Below are 19,047 nucleotides of genomic sequence, written 5' to 3'. Positions count from 1 at the left end.
ACTTGCTTTAGGCATATTTCTATGTTCATTTCCGAGTAGCCCTCAAATGTGGGAGACCCTTCTGTAATTAGGAATAGTGAGAAGTGGGTCTGAGAGACTTCAGAGAAGTGTGACGAGCAGCTGCATGTGGAGGAGGGGGGACGCAAACCCGGTTCACCAGATTACGAGTCTACTGCTCTTAACGACTACACCACACTGGCTCTCTTTAAAACAAAACCCTATGTTAGCATTTGTCGCCCTGGGCAGTTGTGAGACTGCCCCAGAGCAAGGACAAAGCCAGTGCACACATGCCCAGCTACTATTGAGTCAGGTGGTGCAATCAAATCTGTGATTGTTCCCCAATGTGAAGAAGAACACACACAAGCCATTGAATAAGGCTAAACTGCTTTATCGTGGCAAAATGCAGAGTCTGTCTCTGTTTGCCCAGCTCAGACATTCAGAGCTGTTTAGCATGGCTGCCTCTCTCTAGCATAGCAGGCAGTGAAGAAAGAACAAAGGAACAATAGTTCCACTTCAGGAACAATACAGTAGATGAACATCCTGTCTACGTCACATCCACTCTGTGGAATGAAAACACATACAGTCATGTGATGCACAACAATCCTATGACTGCAGTCGGGGAATGAATCTCCCAACAGTTTCATAGTGCACCCTGAGATACCACTATTCCAAAAGAAGAAGAGTTTGGATTTGATATCCTGCTTTATCACTACCCTAAGGAGTCTTAAAGCGGCTAACATTCTCCTTTCCCTTCCTCCCCCACAACAAACACTCTGTGAGGTGAGTGGGTCTGAGAGACTTCAGAGAAGTGTGGCTAGCAGCTGCATGTGGAGGAGGGGGGACGCGAATCCGGTTCACCAGATTATGAGTCTACTGCTCTTAACCACTACACCACACTGGCTCTCTTTAAAACAAAACTGTTTTAAAGTGTTAAACAGACAGACAGAAAAGACAGACAGACAGACAGACAGACAGACAGACAGACAGACTCATGCTCTGGCTATCACCCAAGTGGTGAGTCATTCTGAAGCACTGATCCTGGAAAGTAGACAGTGCAAATAGGCAACTGCATATGTATTGATTACCATCATATTAAGCGATTTGATGCTACTTTTCTACATGTTTGCTGGCCCTGTAATAAAGTACATTGTGGTTGTTTCACTGTGCTGGAGGGTTACTGAGGTTCTCCCCACCCCCTTCTGTTATCTTTATTTAACTCACTCTGCTAACCTCTGTTATTAGATGGGAGGGGAACAGAATAGAAAAAGTCTTGAAGAGAACTGGAAGAAGAAACCACTGGACTAATACATCTTAATTCTCTTAAAATCTTTTAGGAGGTAATCAAGCTCTGAAGCTGCCTAGGTTCTCCATTTAGCTTGCTCACTGTGTGACAAAGAAGCCATTTGTGTCTTGATTGTATAATCGTTTTAATGCTCTTCCTCCCCGCCCCCTCCCGGCCTGACTTTATTCTTCATTTAAAAATGTAGTGGTAGAAGCCTTTGGATGTAAAATATTTGAATATTAAAAGTAGCTTGGTTTTTGTTCTTTTTCTTTTCTGTAGTACTATATCTGAAGAATTTTTAAAAATTTTATCTTGGAAATTAGTTTATTCATTAAACTTCCATGCTCATTGATACTTCCATGCTCATGAACAGATTATTCCTTTCTAATGCTTAATTATTTCACCATACAGACATTAAAGAGAAAAGTTGGCCTAACTTGATTTTTCCTACATTAAAGTTTTGTGAAATGAAATGTATTGAAAGATTATTTTAAAAGTGTCAATAGCACAAGCAGCTTTATTACACATTTTCTTTGATAAGACTTGAAACAGCATCTGAAACTGCTGTTCACCTGATTACACAGTTTATACTATGAGTAATCTCACATGACACTAATGGAGCACTGGCAGAATCCTTAAGGCTTGCATCTCTTCTTTGCCACCAGGAAAGCAAGTGGATTGAATAGATGGCTGAAGGTCAGAACCTTTGTATGCTGTACATACTGCAAGCACATACTAAATAATTGCTTGGATCCTAAGATTAGTCATCGTAAGGAGATTTGGTGGGGTGGAAGTTAAAAAGACAATATTGTCCCTCTCCTCTCCTCTGCAGTCACCTCTTGCAGTAACTCTGGAAAAACCTCTTTGAAGGGTCAGGGCTGGCCCTCCTGAAGAATGTGGTCTGTGGGTGGAGCAAATATGAAGATTTCCCTTTGTGAACTCAACCTAGTTTACCTTAGGATTCAAGCCAATATGAACTAAAATGGGGAAAAAAGCTTTTAAATGTTAATTCCAAATATTAATGACAGCAAGAAGGCCAGCAAATTAAGTCTGTGGGTCTCTTTAGTCTTCATTTGGCTGCTGGGATTCTGCCTATGGTGCAACTGTGAGCAGATCTTGAACTTTTCACATTCTTGTGTCTCCTGCGCTTCTCGCCCCAGAAATTAATCACTGCACCAAGAGATCTGAAGCTGACTAGTTGAGATCCTCTGATGAGGGAACTTCTGTTGGTTCCACATGCCCTCAAAAAACTGCAATGTATAGATAGGTCTTCACAATGTGATTATTATACTATCTACTGATAATCCATGTATTTAATTATGTTTTATAGAGGGATTTATAGATGGATGTTATTGTATTTTATATATTGCAAGCTGTCTTGTTAGATTTTAAGAAAGAGAATATTGTACATTTTCAAATAAATAAAGGAAAGTAGCTCTCGTTACAGAATTGTTAGTTGCTGGGATCTGTTTGGAAACTCTTGCAGTAACGTGCGTATTAAAAATTGATGAGCCAGTCAAAGGGAGATACCAGTGTGGCTGTAGTTTTGCTTTTATTGTTTAAAAGGCTTCTCTCCCTGTTTTGAGGCAATACTTCCTCTTAAAGCAGTTTATAATCAACAAGAACACATTTAAAACACTTAAAATACCCAAAATATGAAACCAGCATGAGGGGTGAAAGCCAATTTAAAGCTTCTGCCTGACTTCTAGCATCTTGAATTAACCCCCAAAGGCCAGAAAAAAGAAACAAGTATTTAAGACTGCTTGTTAAGGGTATTCTCTGGCTACAGACAAATGCAAAAATGGCAAAGATTCTCCAACAGCCAGTCTTTATCTAGCCAAAACTGCACCCTCCCCCCAAAGAGGCAGGTATCAGCTGACTGGCTTTGGGAACGTAAGTACAAAATGAAGGTAAAAACCCTAATGAGGTTAACACAAAAAGCAGCCCAGTGAGGACTAAGGATGCTTAGGGTCTGCAGAATGCGGAATGTCTTGTGGGTGGAGAATGGAATAGCTGACTGACTGAAACCCTAAAAAAGAGCACTACAGGTCCCGTGTGTGTGTGTGTGTGTGTGTGTGAGAGAGAGAGAGAGAGAGAGAGAGAGAGAGAGAGAGAGAGAGATCCATAGCTCAAATAGTTTTATTTTTAACATTTGGGAAGGCCAGTGGCTCTTTCACTATAATAACATATCACAATTTTTCTTTCTTGCTTAAACAAATTTAGTGTCACCCTTCACCAGAAGGCAGTTTACAACATAATCAACAGCATAGCAACCATACAACACGAAAACTTCCTCAATAGATCTCTTAGTATAATAATAATAATAATAATAATAATAATAATAATAATAATAATAATAATAATTTATTATTTATACCCCACCTGTCTGGCTGGGTTTCCCTAGCCACTCTGGGCGGCTTCCAACAGAAAAATAAAATAATCTATTAAACATTAAAAGTCTCCCTAAACAGGGCTGCCTTCAGATGTCTTCTAAAAATCTGTTAGCTGTTTTTCTCTTTGACATCTGATGGGAGGGCGTTCCACAGGGCGGGCGCCACTACCGAGAAGGCCCTCTGCCTGGTTCCTTGCAACTTGGCTTCTCACAACGAGTGAACCACCAGAAGGCCCTTAGTACTGGACCTCAGTGTCCGGGCAGAATGATGGGGGTGGAGACGCTCCTTCAGGTATACTGAACCGAGCCATTTAGGGCTTTAAAGGTCAGCACCAACACTTTGAATTTTGCTCGGAAACATACTGGGAGCCAATGTAGATCTTTCAAGACCGGTGTTATGTGGTTTCAGTGGCCGCTCCCAGTCACCAGTCTAGCTGCCGCATTCTGGATTAGTTGTAGTAGGTAGCTCCACATAGAGCGCATTGCAGTAGTCCAAGCAAGAGATAACTAGAGCATGCACCACTCTGGTGAGACAGTCCACAGGCAGGTAGGGTCTCAGCCTGTGTACCAGATGGAACTGATAGACAGCTGCCCTGGACACAGAATTGACCTGCGCCTCCATGGACAGCTGTGAGTCCAAAATGACTCCCAGGCTGCGCACCTGGTCCTTCAGGGGCACAGTTACCCCATTCAAGACCAGGGAGTCCTCCCCACCTGCCCGCCTCCTGTCCCCCACAAACAGTACTTCTGTCTTGTCAGGATTCAACCTCAATCTGTTAGCCGCCATCCATCCTCCAACCGCCTCCAGGCACTCATACAGGACCTTCACCGCCTTCACTGGTTCTGATTTGAAAGAGAGGTAGAGCTGGGTATCATCCGCATACAGTGGTACCTTGACTTACGAAGACGGCCGTGGAACGGTTCGTCTTCGTAAGTCGAGGTTTTCGGATGTCAAGGTTTTCCCGAACCAAGGGGAAGGCAAACGGCGAAAAGCCCCCGCCGCGCCACAATTCAGGGCTCGCAGCGGCGGTAGTAGCGGAGCCGGTGAGGGCCCAATCGTGCGCTACCTCGCCGGCCTCCCGCCACTCACGCTACCTCCCGCAGACCCTTCAGCTGCCGATCCGGCCCGCCATTGCAGCCGCCGCCACCGGCCTCCCACCGCCCCTCCAGCTGCCGATCGGGCCCATCGCTGCCTCCCGCCGGCCTTTAAAGTGCCTTTTTTTTAAGGCCCCGGAACGAATTAATCCATTCCCAATGCATTCCTATGGGAAACATCGTTTTGACTTACGAATGTTTTTACTTACAAATGTGCATTCGGAACGGATTAAATTCGTAAGTAGAGGTTCCACTGTATATATATGGCTGGGTCTGCATCCTAGCCATTGTAAGATTTCTTACATAATACGGTAGTTTTTTCTAAATAAAATAATTATATTATTTTAAGGAATTGTATACAGGTATGGTTTGTGATGTGTATGTAATTGCTGCTCTCTCTAGAGCTAAAAATTTGAATTAAATAACAGTCTTTGTCGGCATACTATTGCATTCTAGTTGTTATAATTACACTACTTTAGTTGCATATTATGTATGATAAATTGGTCTTTGGTGTGCTTCTTTTGCAGATTGCATATGCAGGTCTGATTTTCTAAGATCCTTATGTGAATTCTCTTATAAGCACAGCAGTAAAGATCGCACAAAGTTTTAAATTTCTTATCTATAACTGCATTGGCAGTTCTTCGTGAGTTCAGTAATTAACCCAGCCTTTATCATTCACACTTTTGAAGTTAATATTTTACAAAACAGAAGGAAGTTGTCAGTAAACGTGTCTTCCAAGGGTGTCATCATAACACAAGAAGCAGTAAGGGGGGGGGGATCACATCTTTCTTAAGCTCCCTTGTCTTGGAAACATGATATAACCATGACTGGTGTTTTGTATGTACATGCAGTTTGACCCTAGGAAAAGAATAGCTGCAGTGATTTAAATTCTGTTGTTGCAGTTTTATCCCGAGCACTTCCCAGAATTCTATTTACATTCATAATATATATTTAACTACATTTATATACTACCTTTCCTCTCAGGCAGTGGACATGGTTCCCCATCCTTCATGCTATCCTCACAGCAACCTTGTAAGGGAAGTGAGAACGAGTGACTACCGGTAGTCCAAGGTCATCCATTGAGCTTCATGGTTGAGTGGGGATTTGAACCAACCACAAAACCGGGGTAGCATCACTATCAAGCAAAAAAAAAAGCACAAGCTATTTCAGCAGGGTCTGCATGCACTGTACGGCTGAAAAGTAGGTTGGGCTTTAGAGATCATAGTGGGGTGCAAGAGGGAAAGACAGTCTTAACTTTAACAATCAGTCGAGTTCTTACATAAATAGAATCATAGAGTTGGAGGGGATCCCAAGGATCATGTAGTCCCAATGCTCTGCAGTGGAGGAATATGCAGCTGGCCCTTACAGGATCGGACCTGTGACCTTGGCATTATCACCACTAAGCTCTAACCAATGCTGGTAATACCTGCTGTTTAGAGCCTTTTCCAGGCTGGTGAAATGCTGGACTGTTGTTGTGGTATTGTATGACTTCCAGAAAGCTTGGAGGTTATTTAAAACTACAATAAAAGAAGCTCAGCTGTACTGCCAATTAAGAAGGGTACCACACAATCCAACATGCCATTGTGGTTAACAAGCAGAATCAAGGAAGCTATTTGTCAAAGAAGGCTTCCTTAGAAAATGGAATCTTTCCCAAGTAAGGGAGGATCTAGGAAATTATACACATATTAGGTTAATATCTTGTTCTGGAGAAACTGATGCAAAGCATTACTAATGGCAAGTTGTTTAATGAGGGGAAAGTTATCCAGGAATGGAAAGAGCTGGGGGGGGGGGTTGAGGAGAGGTGTAAATGGTGGAGAGTTGGAAGAGGGACGGGGTAGGTGGGGTTGGCAAGTGGAGCAAGCAGGGATGCAGCCTCTAGTTTCACATATCCTGATGTGGTCCGAGCTGGCAGTGACTGACTAGGAAAGGGATATTGCATCACGGTGGGTAGCTCAGTGAATATCCAAAAAGAATACAGTATTGCAGAGCTGGAAAGATGCAGAAAAGAGCAACCAAGAGCTGTTTCAAAACCATAAAGATTCTGCCAGGCTTCAGAATTGGCTATGGTAACTTTAGAGGTCCCTTAAATCAAAGTTCTGAGCCTTTTCCAATTAAGTTAAATTCTAATTGATAGAGCTGGCTGAGAGACTGAACTGCAAGTCATGAACTCCCAGATTGACTTGTGTGTCTTCCATATTCATTAAGTAGACTAGGAAAGCCACTTGGCCTCTGCTCCCCATCCCAACATCTGCAGTAATACCTCTTGTATTGTTTTATAAATGTATTTGCCATGAACACAGAATGCTGCTTTTCCGTGTTTGAGTTTTTTTTAAAATGAGTTAGCTTTTATAATGTATGTTTAATTTTAAAAACATAACTCCATGACTTTTTTTTAAAAAAGGGTGACATTTTGAGTGTCATGCATTGACATTTACATATATAAATGTTGATATTCTGCCTTTTTTGTTTTCGCAATATTTATCTGCTTTGTCTTATAACATGAATCTCAAGTAGGAGGTTGCTTTGTTTACATTCAGTTCTAGGAATGTAGAATTCCAAAGAGTAATGGATTAAGAGCACCACCTAATGGGTGACTAAACGAAAACAATAAATCTTCTGTAAATCTACTGCTGAACTGATGGAAAATCTGACTTTTAAATTTTGAGGCTTGCTTTCCCCCCATTTTTTACAATTGTCATGTTTTATGAAGCAGAAGCCATTTTTATTTTATTGCAGATAACAAAATAATTCTGCTTCATAATGGCAAACCATTGTGTCAATATTTTATTTACTTGCAGATTGTTCCCTTTACATTCAACATCTTTCCTGCATTGGTATATTTTCTGCCATATGTGGAAGAAGCAGGCCTATATTGTTTGCCAAGTGTTTGCAAGCTGCTGCAGTTGTATTCATTTTGTTTACTTGTCATGGCTGATTTTTGCCCATTTTACTTTCTGCTCTTTATAATACAGGCATCCAGTGTTGGATTTTTCTGCAGAATAAAAGCATGAATAATTATTCCAATCTATAAATATACTCTGCTAGAAAAATATATCATTGCAATGCTTTGCCACATGATCCAGCTGCTCATAAACCTCTACTTTTTTTTTTTAAAAAAAGAAATGATTTGTTTTGATTTAATTTGTGTTATATAACAACAGTGTTTTGCATCTTCATTTAGATGAACCCATCTTCCAAGGAATGGTGTGTTCTTGCACTAAACTTTTGGAACTGTTTGTAAATCTGCAAAAATGCATCTATAACTAAAGAAATCAATTTATATATTTTTCAGCTTGTGGAGATATCCCAGAACAAATTAAAGGTCCAAGTGGGATCATCACTAGCCCAGGTTGGCCTCTTGAATATCCAGCAAGATTGAACTGTAGCTGGTATATCCGAGCAAACCCAGGTGAAATTATTACAATAAGGTAATTTGGGTGCTGTACTTTATGAATATATTGTGGAAAATGTAAACAATAGTCTTAATTTTTTTTTACATGGTTTACTAAATGTAAATTTAGTCTTTGTAAATGCTTTGATTAAAATGTTCCATTTTCTAACTTTATTCTGCTTCCTGACTTTCTTGAATTAAATAGCCAGATATATAGCAGTGCTAAATTATGCCTGGGTGTCAGATCTTAAAACTAAAATTTGGTTATGGGTGGTCTGGGAGAATTTCATTGAATTTTACATACTAGGTTCTATAGGGAATACATTTTATGATCTGAAGGTTTAGGAAATACATATTTCCTATATATATACTTATGGCAGGATCCAAAAAGGGTTGTTTAAGCTCATGCAAGGAATTTTACTAGCCTTGTGAACTTGTGACTTCTTTCTCATTAAAAAGTCAGTCTCCATGCAGTCACAAACTGCTTTTGAAAGTCCTCTTTTTCAAAACAAGGTAACAAACTGTAATGGCGCTGTTGCGGCTACTCTTGAGTAAAGACGCCCAAGTCCGCTCTGTCTTTAAGAGTTTTATTGTGCATAGTATTTACAGTGCAGAGATAGCAGAAAACATGACCTCTCAGTCACTCGCAGAATCCGGGAGTGGACGTTTCCTGTTGCGTGCCCAGCATAAGAGTTTGGGCACCCCGAAACGCCTCCTCCTGACCTTACATTTGGTGGCGCGCCTTAATTTGGGCGCCGGAAGGGGCTGCCTGTTCCCCTCCAGGGCATTGCAATGGCTCTCTAGCATAGCCGAGCTCTGACTCCTCCAGCCCACTATCTTCCTCATTCCCCCCACCTGACCCGCTGCTGCTGCTCTCACTAGGTGAAGTGCTGGTCAAGAGGAGAGGCGGAGGCTCCCTGTACGGAGGTCCCCTGACACCCCCCTCAGCCCCCCCTCCCGAGGTGGGCTGCCCGATGGGTGAAGGTGGAAACCCCTCGAAAGATGTGTCCTCCGGATCTGTGGCTGCGAACACTCGCTGCCAGTCTGTCTCCTCTTGCTGACACTGCATGTGCACACACTACAAAGTGACACATTTTGGTCAAAAGATCCACTATAACCACCACTGCTGTTTTCCCCCTTGATGGTGGCAGATCTGTGATGAAATCTATGGACACCACCTCCCATGGTCTACTGGGTGTGGGCAAAGGTTCTAAGAGCCCGGCTTAGAGTTTGTTTGTGCATCTTCTGCTATTTGAAAATATCAAATTAAAATTCCTTGTGGAAGTAGTTTCTCTAGGTTGGATCCAAATGTGCCTTTAGGAATACAAGCGGTATCTTCCATGCACGTAAGTGCTGCACTAAACCTCTCAGTTAAAGTAGCACAAAAGCTTTTGCATTGTTGGTTTTGCTACCAGCAACTTGGAAATTCCTTTCAGGGTCAAAGAGCAGAGTATAAATACTTGGAAGTTAACAGGGCTTTGTTTCATCCGGAACTCAGTGGAACTCAGTTCCAGCACCTCTCAGGTAGGCACCATTGCTATTACAAGAGAAAAAGGGAGGCACGCATCATGAGTTCCGGCACCTCTTTTTAAAAAGAAAAATAGCACTGGTAGTAAGTAAAACAAATGCAAATAGAAGAACTGTAATATGTTCTTTCGCTTGTAACCTCTTGTGCCTGTGGAAGCATGCAACTTGCTATAGAACCTATGATATGAAATCCAGTATTTGACAATAGTGTTTCAGGTTGCCATTTAGGAAAATGGCACAAAAAAGGATGTATATATGAGAAAAGGTTAAAACATCTGTTCATAGGCTCTGATTTTAGTGGAAAGCGAGAGGCTGAGAGAGAGAAAAGAATCTTCCTAATATATGTACTAGAGGTATCATATCAGTAGTTCATATTTAGAAATAATTGATAATAATTATCTGTTCTGGATTAAAAACTGTTAAGGTTTTGAAATGTATTTTTTCCGAATGGGGAGGTAAAAATTAGGTCTTGTTGAACTTAATGTCTGTCAGAAATTTAAGGATATGTATATTAAATATTTGTTTGTTAAGGGATTATACTAATATTTAACAACAACCAAAAATAAATATAACTCATTATTTACCTTGTTTAGTTTTCAGGATTTTGATGTTCAAGGATCACGGCGATGCAGTTCAGATTCCCTGACAATAGGGGCATACAAAAACATGGAAAATTATAGAGTGTGTGGGTCTTCTATTCCATCTCCATATATATCTTCACAGGACCATGTTTGGGTCAGATTTCATTCAGATGATAGTATATCACGAAAAGGATTCAGACTGACTTATTTTGCAGGTAAACTTTAAATGTTGTGATTAAACATTTTCTAGATTTGGGGGCCAGTCTTTTCAGCCTTGTATTGTTTTTTTTAAGAAACCACAGTGCATCGATTCATGGAAGCTTAAGAAAGAGATGAAGGTTATTAATATTCTTTTTATTTTTTTAAATGTAGAAAGTAGGACTGCAGTTGCTAACATCTATATGTTGCCATTTCAGACCCATTGTAGAGATATTTGAAACAATACTTAAGGCATTTGTAGTAGGTATATTGAAAATAGTGATAACTGTTCTAAAGCTCAGAAAATGAGCCCAGTCCTCCAAACAACTTTCTAGAGAGACACCAAATTTTATGCAGTAGATGAAACATGTTATACATTTTCATGCACTCTTCATCCATGATAGAACATGCAACCATGTTATGGAGTACAAAATGTTAATCAGCCAAAGGCCTCGTTATAGAGCAACATTTTCACCCGGTGCCTAAAGATGTACAGTATAATGAAGCTGCCAGAAAAACCTCACTGGGGAGAGCATTCCATAAATGGGGAGCCACCGCAGAAAAGGCCTGTTCTTGTGTTGCCACCCTCTGGACCTCTCATAAAGGAGGCACACAAAGAAGAGACTCAGATGATGATCGCAGAGTCTGGTTTGTTTCACATAAGGAGATGCCGTCCTTGGGTTATTGCGGTCCTGTATAAATAAAACTGTATGGAGCTGCTCAAACTGTGTTGGTTTTTTTTACACCAGTATAGTTCATATTGTTCCAGATAAACTGTTAAAACACTATTTCCAGCTGACTGATTTTTATTGATTAGTGCAGGGCTAGCCAACATAGTGCCCTCCCAAAGTTGATGTGCTGCAGCTCACACCATCCCTGAGAATTGGCCAGTCCTGGCTGGGGCTAATGGGAATTAACAGTCCACTAACATCTGGGGGCATCTGTATTGGATCCCTGTACATTTCAGAGCACAATTCAAAGTGTTAGTGTTGTCCCAAACAGCCTCGTCTCTATATCCCCATCGTTCAGCCCAAACACTGAGGTCCAGTTTCCGAAGGCCTTCTGGCAGTTCCTTCACTGCGAGAAGTGAAGTTACAGGAAACCAGGTAGAGGGGCTTCTCGGTAGTGACACCCACCCCATGGAACACCCTCCCATCAGATGTCAAACATAAACAACTGCACAACTTTCCAAAGACATCTGAAGCAGCCCTGTATCAGGAAGTTTTAAATGTTTGATGCTTTGTTGTGTTTTTATTATGTTGGAAGCTACTCAGAATGGGTGGGGCAACCCAGTCAAACAAGTAGGGTGGTATTATTATTACTACGGTGTTATTATTATTATTGGCATGACACTGTAAGATAAACAAGTAATAAATGTAAAAGTGGGCATATGATAATTTCTTTAATGTGCATTTTTAGGGAAATCCAGCGAACCAAGCTGCGACTGTAACCAATTCCATTGTGCTAATGGGAAATGCATTCCAGAATCTTGGAAATGCAATGACATGGATGAATGTGGAGACAACTCTGATGAAGAAATCTGTGCCAAAGCTAGTCCCCCAACTGCTGCTTCCTTCCAGCCATGTGCATACAACCAGTTCCAGTGTCTGTCTCGTTTCAATGTTTACACTTGCATTCCAGAATCCTCAAAATGTGATGGAAACCTTGACTGTCTTGACTTGGGAGATGAAATAGACTGTGGTGTGCCAACATGTGGACAGTTGCTGAAATATTTTTATGGTACTTTCAATTCTCCCAATTACCCAGACTTTTATCCTCCAGGGAGCAACTGCACATGGCTGATAGACACTGGGGACCACCGCAAAGTTATTTTGCGTTTCACTGACTTTAAGCTTGATGGTACTGGATATGGGGACTATGTCAAAATATACGATGGTTTAGAGGAGAATCCACGCAAGCTATTGCGTGTTTTAACTGCTTTTGACTCTCATGCCCCGCTTACAGTTGTTTCTTCTTCTGGTCAAATCAGAGTGCATTTTTGTGCTGACAAAGTGAATGCAGCAAGAGGATTTAATGCTACCTATCAGGTTGATGGCTTCTGTCTGCCATGGGAAATTCCATGTGGTGGAAACTGGGGTTGTTACACAGAGCAGCAGCGCTGTGATGGCTATTGGCATTGTCCAAATGGAAGAGATGAAACAAACTGCACTATGTGCCAAAAGGAAGAATTTCCTTGCTCTCGTAATGGTGCCTGCTATCCACGATCTGATCGCTGCAACTACCAGAACCACTGCCCCAATGGCTCAGATGAAAAGAATTGCTTCTTTTGCCAGCCAGGAAATTTCCACTGCAAAAATAATCGGTGTGTGTTTGAAAGCTGGGTTTGTGATTCCCAAGATGATTGTGGTGATGGTAGTGATGAAGAGAATTGCCCAGTTATTGTACCCACCAGAGTAATAACTGCTGCTGTCATTGGAAGTCTTATTTGTGGGCTGCTCCTTGTCATTGCACTGGGATGCACTTGTAAGCTGTATTCTTTGAGAATGTTTGAACGAAGGTAAGATTTTGCGATTACAAAAGAAAAGCTGCTATTTTATTGTTCCTGATTTACCAGAAAATATTGTCTAAACAATTGTCTGTGGGTGGCTACTTTTATTGAGGGATGCCAGATATTTCCTTTACTATTCAAAAAAGTTGTCTTAGTATGTAGCTATAAAGCAGCATGGCTGTGAATGCTTCAGATATTCAGGGGATCTTCCAGTGCCTTCAAATAGGAGTTTGATTAGACTTAAGAAGAAGTGTGCATGCACACGAAAGCTCATACCAAAATAAAAACTTAGTTGGTCTTTAAGGTGCTACTGAAGGAATTTTTTTTTATTAGACTTAAGTAATTGACACTAGTAATTCAAATTGGATTCACATATTATATAGGTAACAAGTTTGTGCAAGCACAGTTCTTCCTTCTGTAAAATTGTATGAGGGTTGTTATCAAACATTTAGGGTTGTTGTTATTTAGTAAATTATTATTGTAGCACCATCAGTGTGCATGGCAATTTAGAGGATAGATCCCTTCCCCCATGAGATTGCAGTCTAAAATTTGACTCCAATGAAACAACAGAGGCAGAAATCACTGATACAGTGGTGACGCTCTTATTATCTATGAAAACTAAATTATAACCTGTTGGTGTTCTTAAATAGATCTTTTGAGACACAGTTGTCTAGAGTTGAGGCTGAGTTGTTAAGAAGGGAAGCACCTCCTTCCTATGGACAGTTGATTGCTCAGGGCTTAATTCCACCAGTTGAAGACTTCCCTGTTTGCTCACCAAATCAGGTAAGAGCTTTCATATTAACTAAAAATTGATTACTCTGAATGAGAAGTATAAAATCACAAAGTACAGTACTGAATCAGTTAGCTAGCCAAACACCTTACTGCAGTAGTTTCTGCTCACTTCCAACAAGTTGACAAAAACTCTTTGCAGATCTTTGAATCCCGGTCTCAATGTGGTAAGTGCTTGTGAAAAACAGTTACTCTGAACAGCACAGTATCTGTTGACACACTATGTTTTAACACCACATGGTGGCGCTTAACAACTTTGTCTAAGATTCTCAAATTCATACTGTGGCTTGAAATTCAGATAGCTCTTAATTCTTCCACAAAACACAGGCAAGCTTTCTGTGTGATCATATAAGATTCTGCGATACAAAGTATTTTTTATTGTCACCAGAATAAAAACATACTTTGTTGGAAGTCAGGTTTTTTAAAAAATAAAGTAAAATGGGTATATCATCAAACTCCACGTTAGGAAATTTTGCCCTGCCTTTCTTATCCAAAAGCATTTAAAGAATTGTTAAGCAGCAACTTAATCCAAAATCACTGGAAAACCAGGCTAGTGATTTGGGGTACCTAAATGTGGATCAGTATAAGTAATTTTGCTCACTTGATAAAAGCTATAAATGGGTGCTTATTTTATAAAATGTATTCGATACATGTTATGTGTATATATTCATATTTTTATTTTGAGAGATTTAAATGTTAACAAAATAGAACATAAGCACTGTCCTTGAACCCAGGACTCAACTGTTAACAGAATGATTCTCACATACGTATTTAACTGAAGAACAGCCAGACAACTTAGATCAGGGGTCCCCAGACTTACCGGGTTTTGGGCCGGAGGGCAGGGGAGTGCGCGCGCAGCGGGCCAGAGGGTGGGGGAGTAAGTGCCCGTGCGCATGCGCACACGCACACGGTCGGAAAAAATGCCGAAAATCGCTTGTGCGCATGCGTATGGGCCTCCCCCGACCCGGAAGTGCATCGGAAATGACCTTTTCTGGGGTCATACGCATGCGCACAAAGGATTTTCGGCGATTTTTTGCCGATTTTGAAGATCGCCGCCGCGCCGTGTGCTGTAAGAGTGGGCGGCGGCAGCGGGCAGCGGGGGTCGTCGCGGGCTGGATTGGGAGGCCAATTGGGCCGCATCTGGCCCGGGGGCCATAGTCTGGGGACCCCTGACTTAGATTCTAGACTTGCATGTTGCCAAAATGAATGAAGCTTATCTAGAGAGCTCCTTATTGCATTCTTTTTCAATGTGTTGTTTCTCCATAGCAGCTACCTTATCCATGCCTTTGTTTTCACAGGCTTCTGTTTTAGAAAATTTGAGGCTGGCAGTGAGGTCTCAGCTTGGATTTACCTCTATTAGGCTTCCAATTGCGGGCCGGTCAAGCAATATTTGGAACCGAATCTTTAATTTTGCAAGATCTCGCCATTCTGGATCCCTGGCACTGGTTTCATCAGAAGGAGATGACATTGCCAACCCAAATGCTAACAGGGAAGGTGAAAGAAACGGCTCTCACCGAAACCTCTTTTCAGTAGAGTCCGATGATACAGACACAGAAACTGAACGGAGAGACACAGCAGGTGCCGTTGGCGGTGTTGCTGCTACTTTGCCTCAGAAGGTCCCTCCTGCAACAGCCGTCGAAGCAGCTGTCGTCTGTGGAGCTTCCTCAGCTCAGAATATCAGCAGCAGTTCGGACGGTGGAAGGGACGCAGCGAGTGTGGAACCCCCGAGCTCCAGTCCAGGGCGCCACCAGTTCTCTAGTGCACTTAGTCGTATGACTCAAGGGTTACGTTGGGTACGCTTCACTTTAGGGAGATCGAGTCCCGTCAGTCAGAACCAAAGTCCTTTGAGACAGCTTGATAATGGGGTAGGTGGAGGAAGAGACGAAGATGATGATGTTGAAATGCTAATTCCCGCTTCTGATGCGGCATCAGACTTCGATGCGAATGACTGCTCAAGACCTCTTCTTGACCTCACCTCAGAACAAGGACAAGCGCTTAGGCAGCCTTACAGTGCGGCACATAATGGGATGCGGTCCTGTAATCGAGATGGCCCTTGTGAGCGCTGTGGAATTGTACATACTGCCCAGATACCTGACACTTGCTTAGAATCAGCACTGAAAAACGAAACTAGTGATGATGAGGCTTTGCTACTTTGTTAAGTCTAGTTTGAGTGGGTGGAAATGTATGTAAGTTGGAGCAATATTGGTGATTGTTTTGTACTTCATAATTAAGGAAAAATGCAGCTTTTTTCATTTCAAAAAAGAATCCAGGGCAAATCATGGGACTTAAAATGTTCTTGTGCATGACTGAATGAATATTTGTCATATGGGCAACTAAAACAAATGTTTTCCAAGGTCAGTATACGTAATGTACACCTGTTGCTATTTGGTTATTTAATGGTCATCTTCCAAGGGCTTTTCAAAGAATCTCCTTTTTCTATTATTAGTATTCTTAAAGCTAGTGCAAGGAAGTGACTGCAGACAGAATTTGTGAAACACACTAGCGACACATGAGCTTTGTGGAGCCTCTCAAAATGTTCAGGCTTGTCTGAACATTTGCGTTTAAAGTGTTGCAGAAGTTTGCATCTGTAGCCAGTCCCTTACCCAAACTTTAAAGATTAATGCAGAATGAGGTAATATGGGAAGCCCTCTTGTGTCAGATAGTTTTAACATAATGGTGTAATTTAGAACAGAAACTTAGCTGCTCAACCACTTATGTCTGCCTGCCACTCACTGCAGGTTGTCAGGCTAGTTTGTACAAAATATTTATTCCTTTTTGAAATCAAAACCAATGTACTTTTGCCAATATAATTTTAACTGAATATACTAAATGCTGATTATTGCAAAAAGTATTCTTTTTCTCTCTTGTGGTTTATAATATATTTGTCTAATTACTGATTGTCATCATGCTGAACTTTTTCAGAAGGAAGAGTGACTTTCTCCAATACACTATATATTTTTTTCTTTTAGAAGTTCAAACAGCAGTTAACTTAGATAAAACTGATGGAAAAAAAATCTTTTGTAGCTTTTATAACATTGACTTTAATAAGTTGGTCTAGTATGGTACAACCAAATAAGGTGTAAAAATTCAGAGTAATTTTTCATCTATCTTTAAAGATAGATATCCGAAGCAGTTAAAATATGCATTTAAATCTTGTATATAATGTGTTTTTTAAAGCTGAGATAGGTACATATAACTCTAGAAAATATGTTCCAACTGCTAATGGATCTTCTCCCTAATAGGGTTTAAATTTGTCTGGTCTAAAGGGATTTGCACTAAAACTATGTTAAGGTCTCTAAAGAGCTTAGTGCACAAGCACTATCACTTTAAGTACTAGTCTCTAATACTGCAATGAAATATATATAAATATCTAAAGAAGAATATTTCCATTGCTCTGTTTTTGGGTTCTTGCTTTCTTCTGTTGTTTGTTGCTGCAACTGAATTTGCTTTACTAATTTCCTATTTATTCATTGTATTTAAAAAGCTGGTTTACCTGGCATCAGTTTGTGCTTTTTTTAAAAAAGAAAAGAAAAAGAAATATTCAGTATATTTCAAGGTTTTTATTTTTGTTACATCACATTTTGGCTGCAAAACACACCAGTGGGGAGAAAACATTCATTGTTTCCAGTTTTGTGACCAGAAAGTGGTTGTTGTTGCTACTAAATGATATCAAGAAATCCATCTTTTGAGAAGGTAAAGATTGTCAATTGCTGTTATATTTATTCTTTGCCAGTCTAAGTAGGCTTAATGATTTAGTATGAAAAATGTATTTGTGTGTGACTGTATGCTATTTATTAAATTTTCCATACATTGCTGAATGTCATTTTTAAAGCATGTTTAAAGTCTTGTGGATTTCTTGTTGTGTTATGCTGTCAGAAAAAAACTGGCAATGTTTTAAGATGTATCAAATTAAAAAATCTTACTATGTATTGAGGTACTTTGTAAAGAGAAACCTGAAGGTATATTAGTTTTCTATTTTTGTAGTTTTTAAAAATAAAAATAAAAATACACAAATAGAAAACATGGTATAAAAAGAGGGCTGCTGCAGTTATCATTATACCCTACCAAGAATTGACGTAGTGTCCAAATCATTCACTTTGTACACAAGTTGTATGCCTTTGCACACAATATAGGCTGTACAATAACACCCAGAATAATATTTGCTGAGCATGAAAAATTTGCAGTTACAGAAGGAAAAAAAAACAATTTGCTAGCAGCAGAAGCAGCAGCGGCCAAACTAGTAATTCCCAAGTAGGGGAAAACAGAAAATATTTTGCTGTAAAGTAAACAGAGTAAACAGAAAAAATGTCATAGTGTTCAGCAGATAAAGGTCATATCAGATTTCCCAAGCTTGTTGCATGGTGCTTCATAGCATAATAGGACAAACCTGTAATTATAGCTTGTAAACAGAGTTTTTGAAATTGATAACCTGGTTCAGATGTACGAAGGGGTTGGTTCTAAATTTGCATGATCATCCCCTCTATTCCTTCATGAAAACAATACTTAATGTGAAAGTGTGATAGTGTGGAGCCTTGGTTTCTGCGATTCCCCTAAAAATGGGTGAGGGAGAGATTGCTGCCATGCTATAAGCCCAGCAAGGGTGCAGAAGCTGCGGGCCTCCATGGGGTCTTAATCTCTACAATTCCACCACATATGGGCTACTCTGTACAGCTGTAAAAACGGGGGCACAGAGACATGCTCAATACCTACTGTGCCTTGAAGCTCTGTGTGTGACCAGTTACACTCTTGCTAAGAAGCCCCTTATCCCGGGCTGGCTCTACAGCAAGGCTGGGTGGTGCAGGCCGCCAGACAGCCGCGCTGGAAAATGGGGCTGGGGGGGGGGCGCCGGAGGGATCTTCGTACCACGGCGCCAGGGCACCAGATATGCTTAAGACGGCCCTGCCTTTATCCTTATGGCCACTTTCTATGTGAAAAGGAAAGCTACAAATCTGAGGTGCTAAGCATTTGTTTAGGTACACACATTAATAGTGGGATTCTAAACGTGTTTACTAAGAACTTAGTTGCACTAGTGGCCAAACTCCTTGGCAATGGTGCAGTTAGGGAATTTCAGGTGCTGGTCTAAAATGGCAGTTCTATCTTTAGATGGTAATGTATATTTTCTTCAAAATGTAGTGAAATAGTTCTGCTGTATACAGAGGCCTTCTGACTCGTTTTTCTGAGTGGGGCCCTGGACTTATCTACACTAAAGTTCTGCCATACAGTGATACCTTAGTTTACAACTGTAATATGTTCCGGAGGTCTGGTTGTAAACCAAAACAGGTT

The 19,047-nt window shown here is 40.7% G+C and overlaps 1 protein-coding gene across 2 annotated transcripts in view; it reads left to right on the top strand.

Moving 5' to 3' along the window:
- The window catches only part of LRP12 (LDL receptor related protein 12), a 34,970-nt gene extending 17,279 nt beyond the window's left edge, over positions 1-17,691 (top strand). The window contains exons 2-6 of one of the 2 annotated variants that reach the window (XM_088675813.1): positions 8,062-8,197; positions 10,281-10,483; positions 11,886-12,984; positions 13,626-13,758; positions 15,063-17,691. In XM_088675813.1, the coding sequence (XP_088531939.1) occupies positions 8,062-8,197; positions 10,281-10,483; positions 11,886-12,984; positions 13,626-13,758; positions 15,063-15,923 (2,432 nt within the window). In that variant the 3' untranslated portion in view covers positions 15,924-17,691. Of the gene's footprint in view, positions 1-8,061; positions 8,198-10,280; positions 10,484-11,885; positions 12,985-13,625; positions 13,759-15,062 lie in introns of those variants that run through there. The other variant, XM_088675815.1, reaches the window with a different exon arrangement.
- The last annotated feature ends 1,356 nt before the right edge of the window (positions 17,692-19,047 follow it).

Source organism: Zootoca vivipara, chromosome 8, assembly GCF_965207765.1.
Source record: "Zootoca vivipara chromosome 8, rZooViv2.hap1.1, whole genome shotgun sequence".
Lineage (NCBI taxonomy): Eukaryota > Metazoa > Chordata > Lepidosauria > Squamata > Lacertidae > Zootoca > Zootoca vivipara.
The sequence above is the reverse complement of the archived record's forward strand: the minus strand, read 5'-3'. Positions and strand labels throughout refer to the sequence as shown.